Consider the following 15688-nt stretch of genomic DNA (forward strand, 5'->3'; position numbering starts at 1 on the left):
AATTTACAAGATATAAGAATATATCAATATATAATAATATATTTTTTTATCGGGATCCAGGAAGTACTATATAATATAAATGTGACTATAGTATATAAATTGACAAGTGAGACAATTATTTTGTACAATAAAGGAGCACCAACACAAAAATTAAGTTTATTTGATTTGAAAGAATGTTATATGTATTATATTGAAATTCTGATACTTATATAGTTATATTGTCTTGCAAAAAATCACATATATCTATCTACATTAATCAAATATTAAAAAAAAATTTTGGTTGGTTAACCATTGTGTGAAAAAATCAACTTTAACACATGTAAGATAGGCGATTATTTCGAGCTCGACCCTGTGACGTCACTAGGTTATTGTAGATATCTGCTTAAATATTTTTTTTTTTGATTGGATTTTGACAAAATCGTTTTGAGTAGTCCCAACTACAATGATTTAGCATTTAATTATGATTTGAAGAAAAATTTTTTTTGTGTTTTAATATTTAAAAGGATAGTTTGATGTCTCCTAATTTCTTATGTTTGGTTTATAGGTGAATGTCACACCTGTATATGCTGCTTCGTCTTACAAACATTTAGTATACCAAATTTGCGTTCAGTAAAACCCATTTTGTGTTTGTTTTGATGTTACTATATATTTAACTATTATCAAATGTAAAAGAAATAATATTGAAGTGTTGGTTTTTTGGTAATTTAATTTTAAAGTGAGTTATTAGTTATTAATATTCAAAAATGTCCATTACTTCAAAATTTAAATTTAAAGAAGCTGACGATACTTTAAATTTAGTAATAGATCAATTTGAAGGAATATAATAACTAGCAACATAAAATGGATTCTGATAAACGTAAATTTGCCATGTTATATGTAAGTAAGATGGAGACAACTAGTGGTTGTGTATATTCAATACATATACAGTATACTAAACTATTAAAGGTCAGGGTTATTTTAGAACATATTATTAGTTATAAAACTATATATTTGTGATCAGATATGATCACCCACTTAATAATAATCATTTTTATTTTAAGGTAATATATTTTGTGACTACTACATTGCAATAATACTTATAAAAAAAAACATGTACACTTCATACTAAAGTATTAGTATTTTCTATTTAGTAATATGAGCCATGGTTTATTTTTTCAGTTATAGTATTAATGGTATTGTGTCATTATTTTGATATTTTTGTAATATTATGAATAATAATTGTAAATAATTCTTATCAGATTTTTGATTAGAACAAATAGTATATAATATGATTAGTTTTTATTATAACACAATTCATATTTTAATAAAACAATAAAATACAAAAAAAAAATATTTTAAATTATAATAAAACAAAACATTTATTTTACATTGAGAATTCTTATAATATAGATATAAAATTTAAGTTATAATTCCGTTGATTATGTCAGACATATCCAAGTCAACAGTATCACATTCAAAGTCAGACAATGTCAAACTATCGTCTTTAACTTTTCCCTTCATTAAAAATTGATCCAAGGGACCATTAACATTTTCTTTTGCTTCCTTTAATTTTCTAGGCTGTTTGTGTTTTTTTGAAATGTTCATTGAAGAAAATGTATTTGTTATATCAAATAGATTACTATCATGGTTTGTAACTGTTAACAAGAAATACAAAACAAAAAAAAAAATTGTTTTACCTATATAATAATTTTAACATATAATTGCATCTTATATTTCAATACTAATTGGTAGGTAATCAAACTATTTGTTTAATAAAATAAAATTTAACCCTTTCCCTGCTATTCTATTTATCCACACAGACTATGCATACTACGTAAAATAAAATATTCATTATTTTTTTTTTTTAATTTTAATTTTTGAGATCTATCTAATCTAGTTATTTAATTTTAAAATAATGTGAGCCATGGTTTCCTAAACTTGTACGGTTAATGGAAAATTACAATATTATAAAATGCAGGTACGAAATAGTACTTCTAGAGCAGTGAAAGGGTTAAAAAAACCGTAATTACACATGTAAATTTGAGGTTATATCAATTATATTCTTATTAAAAAGAGCTTAAAATAATAGTAACTACTTATTAGTTATTGTGACTACCTATCTCATTATCCGGTTAACTTTTTTCTATCATTCCTACTACCACAGGTTAATATTGACTTATATTATTTTAGGACAATTTTGTAATCTATTAAGGTACATTTCCCTGCAGTGTCTGGATACAATATCTAGCATCACTACTGACCTGGACATAAGTCAGTAGACGCACGCTGTGTCACAACACCATGCTGTTTTACTATTTGATGGTGCAGGGAAACTGTACCTTAAGACAAAATAATATAAGTATGTCGGCCAAAAGAAACTAGTTATATAAAAGCGATGTAAGACTACCAACACAAAAATTCCCTCTAACACACATTTTAATTTTTCACATAATAATTTTTGGATTTACCATGAAAAGAAAAATTACTTAAGATTTCCATAGAGTATTGACCATAATACTTTATTGAAGATACAAGCAAAGGTGGACAAGTTAATGAAAATAATTAACTCAAGTTAAGTTAAGTTAAGAGGACACAAGATCGATAAGTTAAAAGTTAACAGTAAACAAATTATATATTTAACTCGATAAGTTAAAAGTTAATGTAGAAAAAAGTATTAACTTAACTCAGTTTAAAAAAAGTTAATTTTTTTTTTTTATTAGTATGTAAATCACATAAAGAGTGAATGTGTCTTTTTATTTTCTAATTTATAAATTATAAAAAACAATTTTATTGAACTTTTATCATAATGTACACTGTATACCCTTTTACTTTTACTTTACTATTATTTACTAATTTAAACTATATACTTATCTCAAATTAATAATTTAACAAATATATTTTTTACATTATATAATATATAGCAATTGAATAATATAAGTTATATAGGTAACATTAAAACATAACAACTGTCAATTTATAATTTAAAATGATTAATTTTTTAAAAACATTTATAATTATAACTTGCATAATATATAATTTACAACTTAATAAAATATATGAATATATACAAAATTATGTTATCAAGAAAAATAACAGAAATGTTTGTGTTTTTGTATTGGATTATTTTTATTTTATACTGACATAGTAATATTTACGTATAAACGAAAAATTCAAAATGTTTTTAACTTGATGGATTTTTTCAAAAGTAACTGAGAAAAGCTAAGTTATTTCAACTGTAAATTAAACTAGTTAAGTTCATAAGTTGATTAGAAAATAAATTAACTAGTTAAGTTGAAAAGTTAAAAAAAAAATTAACTTTTTAACTTAACTTTAATTTTTTAACTAGTTAATGCCCACCTTTGGATACAAATATCCAAGGTGGGTCACAAATCAAAATTATACTTAAGAAAAAGTTTTTAGGAAATGTAATGTATAATCTGGTAAAAAAAGTAAATAGGGTATTTATATGCGTGTTGGCATAATAATATGCTTTATTTTACTAATTGCTAAGTTTTGTTAGTCAGACCTATTTTATTTTATTATAGTATGTTGCCTTGCAGGTTAAAAAACTGTCTTAAAATAACATAATGCAGTGTTAATCTGTGGTAATTGCAACTGATAACAGAATTGAGTTTACCGGAAGACACAATAACCAATAAAAATTACCAAATATAAAATATATAAATTACTTTTTTTCTTTATTTTTCTAGAAGACGTAGTATGCATATCTTCATAGATTGAAACTTCATTTGGATATCTTCTTTGAACAGCTGTTTGAGGTTCAATAGATGTTATTTCATAATTATTCCATTTTATTTCATAACATTTTATTCCTTTATTGACACGTTTTTTAACAATTTTAGTCATTAAAATATTCGCTTGAAACTTATCGTCATACATTAAATGCCACCTAGTAAGTAAAGGCAAAAATTTTTCTATTGCATACTCTCTTTCCCAACACAGTTTTGTCAATGCAAATTTCTATAACATAATTTTAAATATACATATTAAATTTAATATGAACTTATGCAATTTATACTTATTTATTTTTTCATAATTTATACCTACAATAAAAGAATTAATGTCTGGTAGAATCCATTTTGCAGACACTTCTGGACAATTCGGTGCTTTTAAGAATTCTTCAATAACTGCTTCAGAAGGAAAGCTTTTGTTTTCTATAGCTTTATTCCTTATTTTCAACTCTAGCTTTATTTCATTAGTCTGTGATTTAATATCCATGGCAGCAGAATTTAAAACTGGATCATTTCTCCAATGTCTCAAGCTTGAAATCAATTTTGAAAAATCATTAATATTTAAGAGAAAATAAGGAATAAAATTTATGATTACCGATCAAGAACAGCATCATCATCTAGCGATTGAAGAAACTTAATTGCAGTATCTTTTCCAATACCCAAAACACCTTTTTCATCATAATCACAACCACATAGTAACGATAAAGCTATCATTTTACTGCGTCCAATTTTTAGATTTTTTTCAATTGATCCCATGCAATAAACATCAACAGACCCGTTTCCAGATGCATTAAAATTTCTATATACAACACGAGCACCGTACAAAAAACAATCACTATCTTGAGTGACAATGCCATTTACTATCTAAAATTGAATAATTATTTATAAGTTAATTTTTTTTTTTTATTATCTTCTGACTGAAAAACATAGTTTATAAAAATAAATACCTAAAAAAAATTAAAAATGAGAATACAGATAATCGTAAGTAGTGGAAACCAGTTGTGTACACAGCAATTTCACATTTGGTGGGGGTGATAGGGGATAAAAAATATATGTTATATATAAATAATTTTTTAATATTTTATTATTTTACAGATGGCGGGTAGAATGAAATTAGTTTCAACTTCTTCATTATTATAAAATAAACAATTAAAACCTAATAACATAGCTACATAGATGTTACCTACTATACTCTATTCAGAATAAGCTTGCCTACATTCGCGAACACCTCCTGGCGAAAGTCAGATGCACTATGGTTGGTCGTCAGTGGTCAACTGCTGCGGTTACCTGTCACTGACTTCCTGGGAGGTCAGACTCTCTAGCGGCTCAGTTGAAAGTGCAAAAATGGGCAAACTTATTCTGAGTAGTCATAGGCGCAACTAGGGTTAAACTGGGGGGGGGGGGCTAACAAAACTATTTTTTTTTTTTTTTATTGTTCTTAATTAACATCAATGACAAAGGCCATTAGTTACAATTGTTTACAAATACAATTTTTTTTTTATACTTAAACTTAAATTTTACTGTACAGATTTGTTTTTCTTAAGAATTTAAGGATTTGTATGGTGGTATCTGCGTCTGGTCCGAGTGCTGCATTTATTTAAAATAACCCATATCTATATCAATAAGGAGGGGAGGGGCTAAATTTTAGTCAGGGGGGGGTAACCCCCCTAGTAGTGCCAATGAGTATAGTAAGTTTTATTTGATTATTATAAAAACAATGTCTATAGGTATAAGGAATTAAAACAATTTAAAAAATAAAAATTATTTTGTACAACATTATTTTTACTATGCATTACTGTATTATTATGGATTCTGTATCAAGTATGACTATGGTGGTAGACTTGTGATTTCCATTTACATTTTGATAATATTTTTGAAAATAAAAAATAATAGTAAAATGTATTATATATTAATATATCATTCTGAACAATCTGAACATCAAGTGATAACTGTCTAAGGGCCCGTTATACAATCATAGTTTAAACCTCGGTTACACTTGAACCACTGATTTTACCAGCCGAATTTGGTGATTTAACCGGAGTTCAACTATTGTAATATGGGCCTTTAATCCAATAAGATAATTGTAATACTTATGTATACAGAATACAGATCTATAAAATATATACATCAATGGTGGACCAATTTATGCTTTTACTGTTAATATTATAAATACATTACATACTATATAGTTCATACTATCTACAAAAATATGTATTTTAAGGTCTAATATACCCAGCATAACGTCTATGTAAATCTGGCGAGTCTGACAAAAAACAAAACAGCTTGCATTTTGTTGCATTGGACACATCACATTGCGGCAAAACAGTATGATCAGAATAGAAACCATCAGATATAAGTACACCGTTTAATCCACATGACGCATAACTGCCACTATGATAGTACATACTATTGTGACAGTAACGCAGGAGAAAATTTGTTTCTCTTAAATTCCATTTTAACATAACACAAATACTATCTAGATTTTCATATTTTAAATAGTGAAATAATCAATTAAAGGATTGAACTTCCAAACCCCTTTACTGGCCTACACCCATGTATACGCAACTGGTATAATACTGATATGGATATATTATTAAACTGTATGCAATATACTAGATAAACAATAAGAATAAATCATTACATTTATTAAATGAGTACAGAGTAATACAAACAAATTTACAATTGACATTATATGTTTAAGATTTAAAAACTAATAATTTATTAACTATAGAATACCAACCCCGTTTTTATTGAGTATAGCACATAGCTGTTCTGCTTCTCCATGACCATAAACGCAAGTCACCCCCATGATATTCAACAACAATTCACACTGTAAAAATGTAATATATTAAAATTTCTATTACTTAAAAATGTCTTTAACTATAAACCAGTGTGGGTTCTAGTTTTCTACCAATCCTAAATATATTTAATCGTCTATTTAAATATTATTCTATTAATTTAACATTATAAATTAGAATACTAGAACTTATAATCTCTGAATCAGTTCACAATATTTTTCTTTAAGTATATTATTGAATTATTCAATCATTAAATCTATATTTACTTGTTTTTGTAATGAATTTAGTCGTTTGCGAATAATATTAGTCTTTATTGGTGCTTTATTCCCATTAATACGTTTTTCTATAGTACTGTATTTTAAAAGTGGTGGTTCTCCATCAAAAACAAATATTGGTATGGCACCAATTAACAATAAATTACAAGTGCGAAAAAATAAGTTCCTGAAAAAAAATAAAAAACTGTTTATAATAAATAAATAGAAAAATATAAATAAAAGTGGCTTGGGAGAATAGGCTAATGGCGCTAAAGAGCTCTTTACCCTAAAGACTTTTAATTAGTTTGAACCAAACCTAAACTAAAGAGATTTGAAAACATTTTTCAATGTAAGTAGTGATAATAAATTATTTCTAACTACCTATTTAACACTATATATAGTTTAAATGATTGAGGGGAGAACTAGGTCTTTGATTATTGGGTGAGACTCGGGGTGAGAACTGTATAATGCACGAATTTGGAATTTTTTGATATGGTACATAGTAAGTCAATACCACTAAATTACAATGGAACCATAGTTCCAACATAGTTAACTAGTTTAACTGATTAATAGGTCTATGAATGAAACAAGAGTATTGTAATAATTTAGTGAACCGAAACCAACATTGGAAGAAATAAAGTAATCAGGAAAGATTAATCAGGTAGGTAGGAAGGGTATTTGATGCTTATAAAGTTATAAAATATAGGTGAGTTAACTTTACATACTTGTAAAATGTACATACATATAGGTAATATTATTTAGAGTTTACCTCAAGTACATGTTTTTTTGGCTTATGTTGTGATTTAAATTTTCACTGTCACACACCCATCCACTTAAATCTATGGCAATTGCCTTGCCATGCAACTCCCAAAGAGGCATTTTTTCTGCTACTGGTGTTAATAGTGACCAAAGATTTTTTACACCCATTTTAAAAGTAGGTAGAAGCACACGATTATCAAAGAACAGATCGAAAAATGCACATGAAAGCTTATTACATTTTATACACCACTACTGTAAATATAAATTTTTAAAAGCATTAAATAAAATGTAACTATTAATACAATACTAAAGTCACCACTCCAAGTATTGAAATAGTCGAAACTCGAAATAAGTTATAAATTACAATTATTAAGTACAAACTACAAAATATAGTATAGTAGGTACCAAAACTGACCAGACTTATTAATAAAATTTATATTTTGTGTTTTATATTAAATGAATAATAATAATTATTATTAACTACTATCAGTAGCCGCAAAACAGGTTTATCAATAATTTCAAATTTAACGATTTGTAATAGGTAATTGTGTTAACCGCGGACGGTGACGTATCAGTTGTGTATCACTGAGATAATATAGATACGGAATTGTGGACTCGCCATTCTCACAATGATAAAAAAAAATGAGCCATTCGAATTCAGGGCAAAACATTTCATTTTTATAACGAATAATAATACAAAGAAATAATTAAGATATAATCACGGTCTTAGAAGATCTTCTAAGACCGTGGATATAATAGTATAATATGATAATTGATAATAATATATTAATATATAATAATATATGATATAATACAATAATATTATTAAGATCAAATTAAATAATAGTAGGTATATCTAAATATCTTAATTCGTGATTTTTACATATTAACGATGGACGCGTATAGGTAGTTAAGATTATTTTCGTTTAAAATTCCTAGTTTATTTCAATTATTTTCTTATTTCTTTAACAAATTTGAATTTAAATGTAGTAATTATAATTATTCATTATCTTATTACCATGATTATAACTCATATTCCCAAAGATACGAAACAATATAAAATTTAACAATAAATTAAAATCACGTAGGAAAACCTATAGATAAAATTATACGATTTAAAAAGAAAAAATAACACATTTATTTTATAACTGTACATTTATTATTTATACAATAGAAGAAAATAATTTTATTGGTTTAATATTATACATATAATATACTATACACACACAAGACACAAATAATCTAAAAACTATATTACAAATTGTTGAATGCAATTATTTTGGAGAGTTTATTTCTGAGAGAAGACTTATTGTTTAATACCTCTCTCAAATTGTACCTATTCTCTCTGCTAATGACGCATTCTTATTTTAATAAATGTTTTTATTTATTAATTCAAACAATACATATTCATGTCTAGGTGGTAGCCTAGGCCCTAGGTGGCAAGAGCAGTAGCACCAGTAGGTGCTCGTAAATCAACATTTTTCGGATGTGAGCTAAATCAACATTTAAAAAAAAAATTATTTTGTGTGACTTTATAGTTTTGTTTAAAATGGGGTACCCCATACGGCTAAAATGGGGCAAAACTAAAATTTTTAAAACAATTAAAAAATAAAAAAACTATCAAAAGATTAAACAATTTAAAAACATAGATGTTTAGTGAACGTATAAGAGAAAGTTTTTTGGTTTAGAAAAGTTCTTTAAGTTCGATAGTTTAAAGGGTGGGAGCTTTTTTCCCCTAGGGCCCCCATTTTACCCACCTTTCCCCTATTAGTTTAGCAATTTTAGTAATTATTGGTCATTTTAGTTTGATTACCACATATATTGTATTATTTAACTGCACGATTTTTTACATAATAGATACTACATTATAATATTTTTTTATATAAACAAATAAAATAAAATATGTATTAATTATTTATATTAATATTCTAGTAATAGGTTTTAAAAAAAAGCATCACCATCTTATCTACCTCCTTTTAGTTTTTACCCGTGGTTTTAAAATAGTGTTTATTTTAAATTCTGAGCGGAGCGATGAATGTATTGATTTTACAATGATGTGTGTTTTTTTTTATTATTTTTTTTTTTGTCTGTAATCACGGTTTGGGGCAGTAAAACTGCTTCGATTTTCTTCAACGGTATCTTATTCGATGGGAAATTGAATCTAGTTGGTGCATTAGGGAGGAAAAATTCCCAATAGTTCAAAAGCGCCGGGAACTGCAACATAAAAATTAAGGAAAAACGAGAATTTTTACGCAAAATCGGTTTTTGACAAATTTGATTTTGGTTTTTGGCGTAAATCTAAAACAAATGACCTGAAATGTTCACTGAACATTTATATTAGCATTTGCTATACCCCATAAAATATTCAAAATATTTTGAGACCAGGTGTGGTAAAAACCTGGCAAAAACCTTGCCCAGCTTTTTTTAGTTAATGACCAAACATAAGGATGATTGTGGCCTACTAATTTTGAAAAACGATAACACCACCTTTCTGTTGGGTTTTTGGTTCGATGTCCATTATCAAGAGTAGTTTGATGGACATTCCATATTGATGGTGTATAGAGTGGTAGAATATTTTGAAGTCCGATACCAATTTTTGGCTTATCTTCGACAATTTTTCCTCTTTGGTTCGTGATGGAGCTGTACCAACGTGGGGAATGTCCATTACAGTCTGCGCAAACCACCAAGAGCTTGTGTTCTGAGGCTATGGAACGTATAATCTTAGTGAAGTTGGTCGTAGGTTTATTGTATTTGAAATATGCAGACACCAAAACTTTACTAGACTCCTCTCTACCATCTATAGGCTGATCTTGGCCGTTGCGACGTATTTGGTTGTGAACTGTTCGATTTTATGCATCTGATAATGTTGCTAGTGATAATGATTGATGCACCAGGATCGCTAGAGTGTGACACTTGTTGGCACATCTCAATGTTAGCAACTAGGCCGTTTTTACTGGTTGGCGGTTCCTGACCCAGAGCTATGTCGATTTTTTCGTTTATGCATCGGTCTCTAGTCTGTTCAGATGCTATTATCTGACCGTTTAGGTTTATTTGCAGCACTTTGACATTTTTATTCATTTTCGTTTGCAGGACTGCCGCAATTAGTATTTCTGTGAAGTGATCTTTGATGTCCTTTTTTGCACTCGTTAGATAATGTTCTATGTGATCCACCGCAGTGGGATCAGACTGGCGATCCTTTAATGTTAGGGCATGCTCTCCTATATCATGTCCGGCCGTGGAGCAGTGGTGGCATATTATTTCCTTTTAACAATCTGGAGTTTTATGGTCCAAGCCCAAACATCTTCTGCAGTACGGGGCTACAGCGTAAGGCCTGGGGAAAGTAGACATCATCTCAACATAGGTCAGTTTGTTTACAATGTTATTGTAAACTAAAGGAGACACTCTGACTACCCAGTCGGCGGTTTTTCGTTCTCGCCTTCTGCATTTGAACAAAGGCTTGACTTCGGTAGTACTCAAAGAGTTAATCATGGAATTCTGTACAATAATACTATCTGCTATAAAGTCAGGGTTGTAGTCAATTGGAATACCCCTCATTTTTACCCAAGGTCTTTTAGGTCCTAACTCAACTATATTGATTCTGCCTTTGCCTTCCAAGGCTTTGATACCCGTGACCGTCTCTTCGTCACTTGACCTGACCAGAAGTTCTCCGTTAAACAACTTCTTTAAGCTTTCAATTTTAGGTCTGGATTGGATCGCTTTTATAGCCTTCCATATGCTGTTCATATCTTTGACACCCTTAAAAACGAGTGCTGACTTTTTTGGCACGTTCTTGGCCTTTTCGATCTTACTTTTTATCTTAGTACTCTTCGTTTTCCTGGTTTTGTTTTTGACATTTTGCCGTTTGACTCCTTAGGCTGGGAACTTCCCTAGTCATTATTTAATGTCTGCCCGGGAGGTAGTTTTAACGACTGTCAGTACTTCGCTCTGACCGGTTACTGACGTGTAGGTAAGATTTTCCGTTACTTCCCTTTCCTGGTCTATGTGTTTGGCCCTGGTAAGCTTGTCCCTTGCTTCCTTGTATTGTCCCGGCAGGTAGGACGCCTCCATAGCCAAGTTCTTGCTACTTGTTGTAATTTTATTGAGGAATTTTTCCAAGCCAGCAATCCATTTTTTCCCAACCTTTGTATTTTCTTTCATATCAGACATGAAGGTTCTCATGTTCGCTATCAAATTGGATATGTTTCTCAGTTCATCGGAATGTCATCAATTTCGTTCGAGGGAGATTCACCGACCTCCCGCCTCTTTGAGCTTCTCTGTCTGTCACAGGGTGGTTTGTTCATCCACTATCTCAATTGATAAATTGCTATCGTTATTCACGTCACCAGCGCCGCCACGTAGTCTTAGTGGCAGGTTGTCATTAGATGTGTGAGCCCATTTTTGTTTTCAAATTTACTGTCAAAGTGCTTTATAGGCGTTAAGCTGCTGTCAATTTGTGGAGCTACCACTTCACATCACCTTTGGCTGGTAACGATAATGTCAGCCAGGCTACTAGAACCGACATCAACGTACCCTGTGGTATCCGAAGCCACTGGGGTGGTAACAATATCTGTGGTTGTTCACTTCCATATTGTGTTTGAAGGGTTTTCTCCCTCGAAGGCCTCTTAGCGCCGAGTGAACTCGGTCGGGCGGGGTCACCACGACAAGGCGGGCCCTCGTCAACCCCGGGATAGTCCGACAGTGGAACTCTATTTGCTAATGTAATTGCTTTTTGTGTGTGCGTGTCGTCAGTCGTCAAACGTCGCACCATTGTGTCGATAGTAGCAAATATTATAGATAAGAATACGGAACAATTCGATTAGTAATAAATTATAGTCATCGAGTTGAATCGAACGAGTGTAGTAGGGAAGTGTCGTACTTGCAACTGCTCACCGCCACTGAATACCACTAAAATACGAAATCACACTACACGTTCTAGTGTGAACCCGGCTTCATAATATCTATGACAGCGTGTCGTGTGGTTTCGTATTTTTATGTTTATACCATTGATATATACAACAACTAGATAGCCGTCTCTTTCTTATCATCGAAGTCGGCCGCCATTTACAAAGCAGGCAATGTTTACAAAATAATATTATCACAGTATATATATAAGTATTTATGTATATGAATAAACGCTTGACATCAGATAAGTTGCTTTTGGTGCATTGTTTCATTAAAATATTAATCGAAACAGAGAAGCAATATCACTCTAGTAAAAAAAGCGTATGGCAATGGTGTGGTCAGTGAAACACGGCGCTTTCTCTCGCTGGACAGACTATAATCATGTGGCTGATGTGTAATATTTAGGCAGTAACCATCAAAACTAAGACTTTATGTAGTCGCGGCACGTTGTTATTCATATAAAGGGTTTACACCACAGAATTATTATCCGATAATGACCTAACCAAGACGTTATACATATAACGAAGAAAGATATTTTTGAGAGTTGAAGTACCAAGAGTATCGCCTTATAATTCAATAACACGCAGCTCTTTTCATACCAAGTAATTTATATGTGGTATAAAGCCAAGTGAAGAAAAATAGATAAACCATAAAGCTTTTACTTTATCAATACGTAGGTACAAAAGGATATCCATTTAGGCGATAATACAGTCTTAGTACTTCAAGGGTACGATAAAAGGATATGACCTTTCATTTGATAGTATTAAGTAATAATTCAACTGTATCACACCAACACCAACTGGTGAAATTATTTAAAACGATATGAAGTGTTGAACAATCCTTTTGTGACGATTTCACATGGAAAATCTTATCATCATCAGCAAATAGTAATACTCAACATGGATTAATTATAGTGCACACCATGTTTATAGTTTTATATGGATATACAATAAAAGAGGACTTCCATGACTACCCCACGGAACACCAGATAACACCCTAGTCTGAGTAGATTTTACCCCAAAGAGATTTACAAACTAGCTCCAATCGTTTAAATTTTTTCTCCTGGGTTTTCCAGCCATCAAGACCATCACACATCCAATCCTCCAGCCTTCCCTATCCATCGCTCTTGTTTTCCAGTCCCGTCCTCCATTTAGTGTTTCCACGTCTTTACTTATCACATCTTCCCACCTCCATTGAGGTCTTCCCAGTGGTCTCTTACAAACTTATCATCCTTATGGGATTGTTCTGGCTTCGCACAGCATTTCCAGCCCATTGAAGTCTTCATTTTCTGATTATGCCTAATATGTTTTCTTTCCAGAACAATCTTTCCAGTTCCTCATTTTTTCTCCACTCCCCCGTTTCTCTGTCCTTCACGGGTCCAAAAATCTTCCTATCAAACTTTCCTTTCAAAAACCAACAATTTTCTTTCCTCAGTCTTTCTTAATGGCCATGCCTCAGCTCCATAATTGATAACTGGGCGTATTAAGGATATATAAAGTTGTACCTTAATTTGTATTGACAGTCACCGTATCAGTTCCTACAAATTAGTAGTTGGGTGAATCAAGTGTTGGGCCGAAGGAAAGGTTATCTATATATAAGGTATTGTAAAGGTGTTGTATATATGTATATATATATATATATAAATATAACAATAACACAGATATACAATATACGGTGTACGGTACACCAAAAGAAAAATAATATATTATAGTATAAAGAAACAAAGGTAATAAGACCTAAAGGGCGCCACAAGAACAATAATTTAAACACTATAAAAAATAATACAATTACAGAAAAATCAAATATTTGTGACCTGGTTGAAGTATTCGTCGGTCCACCAATCCACCTTCGAGTTGGGCGACGGTGAATGCTTCGGCAACACAGTTATGTAATTGTGAACAGCTACGGCCAAAAGGCTATGGGTGGTGGCACGGCAAAGCGACCGACACTCCACGAGGTTATTAACGGCGGCTAAACAAGCGGCACGTTACCCGACGTCATGTGGACCAAAAGCACACGTTGCGTCAAGCTCGACTGCTGGAAAAAGACAACATACGGACGCCGGTGACACTGCCTGCAGCAGGTAAGCAACGGTGAACAACCCGACGCTGGACGACACCAGAGGGGGTACACCACCTCACGAGCGTGCTGCGTCCGATGTGCAACTGGGAGGAAATATGACGAAAAATTGCGGTAATACTAAGACGCGTCCGTGTTCGAACAGACAGAGATCGTGATTCTAGTATTTTGGTGAGTCATTGAGGCATTCGTTTCCTGATAGAATTCTTGATGATATTTCTTTGTCAGTCTCATTTTTTCTGATAATATTGAACCCAGGTATTTAACTTGTTTGGCTCTACTGAACTCATATCTTTCAACTTTCAAATGTGGAAAAACGACCGCACTATCTTTTCTACCTAGAACCGTGTTTTTTCCTCATTTACTTGTAATCTCACTTTCTCTGCCTATTTCTCCAATCGAGTGAATAGTGAATAGTGATCTTAAATGAAATCAATGGAATCGAAGTCTTAGGAGAAGTCAGTAAAAACCACAACAACCTTTTGCTTTGAATCAAAATATTCATACCAGTCAGGCTCATTTGAAAAACAACCCATGCTGGTCGAATGAAATAGTCGATAGCAGAGTTCTCAGGATGCGCTTTAGACCAATCGACTCGAATATAATTTCTAGAATTGTTAGACATTAAATGAGCTGATAGTTAGTGACATCATCCGGACTACCAGATTTAAAAATCGGCGTGAATTATGTCAAAAATATCAATTCCTGAAAGAGGTTTTCCTTATCTGTTGTCTAGCAATGAAGAAGGCACACGCTGTTAGCATACTAGGTCTCACTTGGCTACCAAGTCATGACTGTTTCAATTAATTGTTAAAGATTTGTCAAGGCTTTTCCACAATACTAAAAGAACACTACTTTCCAATATAAATAGTGTACACAACTCAGTCCTAATGGGATTCCTAACACCTGCTTTAATTTGAAGAAAAATGTCCGAAAAATTATAAGGGAGTTAATACCACGAAGTATTATAAAGTAGTATATATGGCCCGTGCCCCGCAGTATAAATATAAATTTCGAATGTGACCCGCAAGTTGAAAAAGGTTGGGCACGCCTTCTGTAATGGATGGTGTTAAATTTGAATTAAATGATATCGTATCATTGTGCACACAAATCGATTCTGAGTGGAGACGGTTTGTCAGCCTATCAGGGCCGGCGATAGGGGGGT

The 15688-nt window shown here is 31.3% G+C and overlaps 1 protein-coding gene across 1 annotated transcript; it reads right to left on the bottom strand.

Moving 5' to 3' along the window:
• Nucleotides 1–1261: 1261 nt before the first annotated feature.
• On the bottom strand, nt 1262–7981 carry LOC100166125 (flap endonuclease GEN). Its single transcript, XM_001947814.4, has 7 exons — nt 7553–7981; nt 6796–6970; nt 6472–6561; nt 4327–4595; nt 4048–4261; nt 3669–3960; nt 1262–1634 (listed from the first exon to the last, which is right to left on the bottom strand). The coding sequence occupies exons 1-7, from the start codon at nt 7708–7710 to the stop codon at nt 1399–1401; spliced, it is 1434 nt and encodes a 477-aa protein (XP_001947849.1). The 5' UTR covers nt 7711–7981; the 3' UTR covers nt 1262–1398.
• Nucleotides 7982–15688: the final 7707 nt, after the last annotated feature.

Source organism: Acyrthosiphon pisum, chromosome A2 (assembly GCF_005508785.2).
Source record: "Acyrthosiphon pisum isolate AL4f chromosome A2, pea_aphid_22Mar2018_4r6ur, whole genome shotgun sequence".
Taxonomy (NCBI): domain Eukaryota; kingdom Metazoa; phylum Arthropoda; class Insecta; order Hemiptera; family Aphididae; genus Acyrthosiphon; species Acyrthosiphon pisum.

Bases quoted from the DNA above. Each gene is read 5' to 3' on its own strand.
- LOC100166125 (XM_001947814.4), bottom strand. From the start codon at position 7,710: ATGGGTGTAAAAAATCTTTGGTCACTATTAACACCAGTAGCAGAAAAA. The intron at 3,961-4,047 runs GTAGGTATAAAT...ATTATGTTATAG, and splicing joins CAGACATTAATTCTTTTATT to AAATTTGCATTGACAAAACT. The intron at 1,635-3,668 runs GTAATTTATATA...TCTTGTTAACAG, and splicing joins TAGAAAAATAAAGAAAAAAA to TTACAAACCATGATAGTAAT.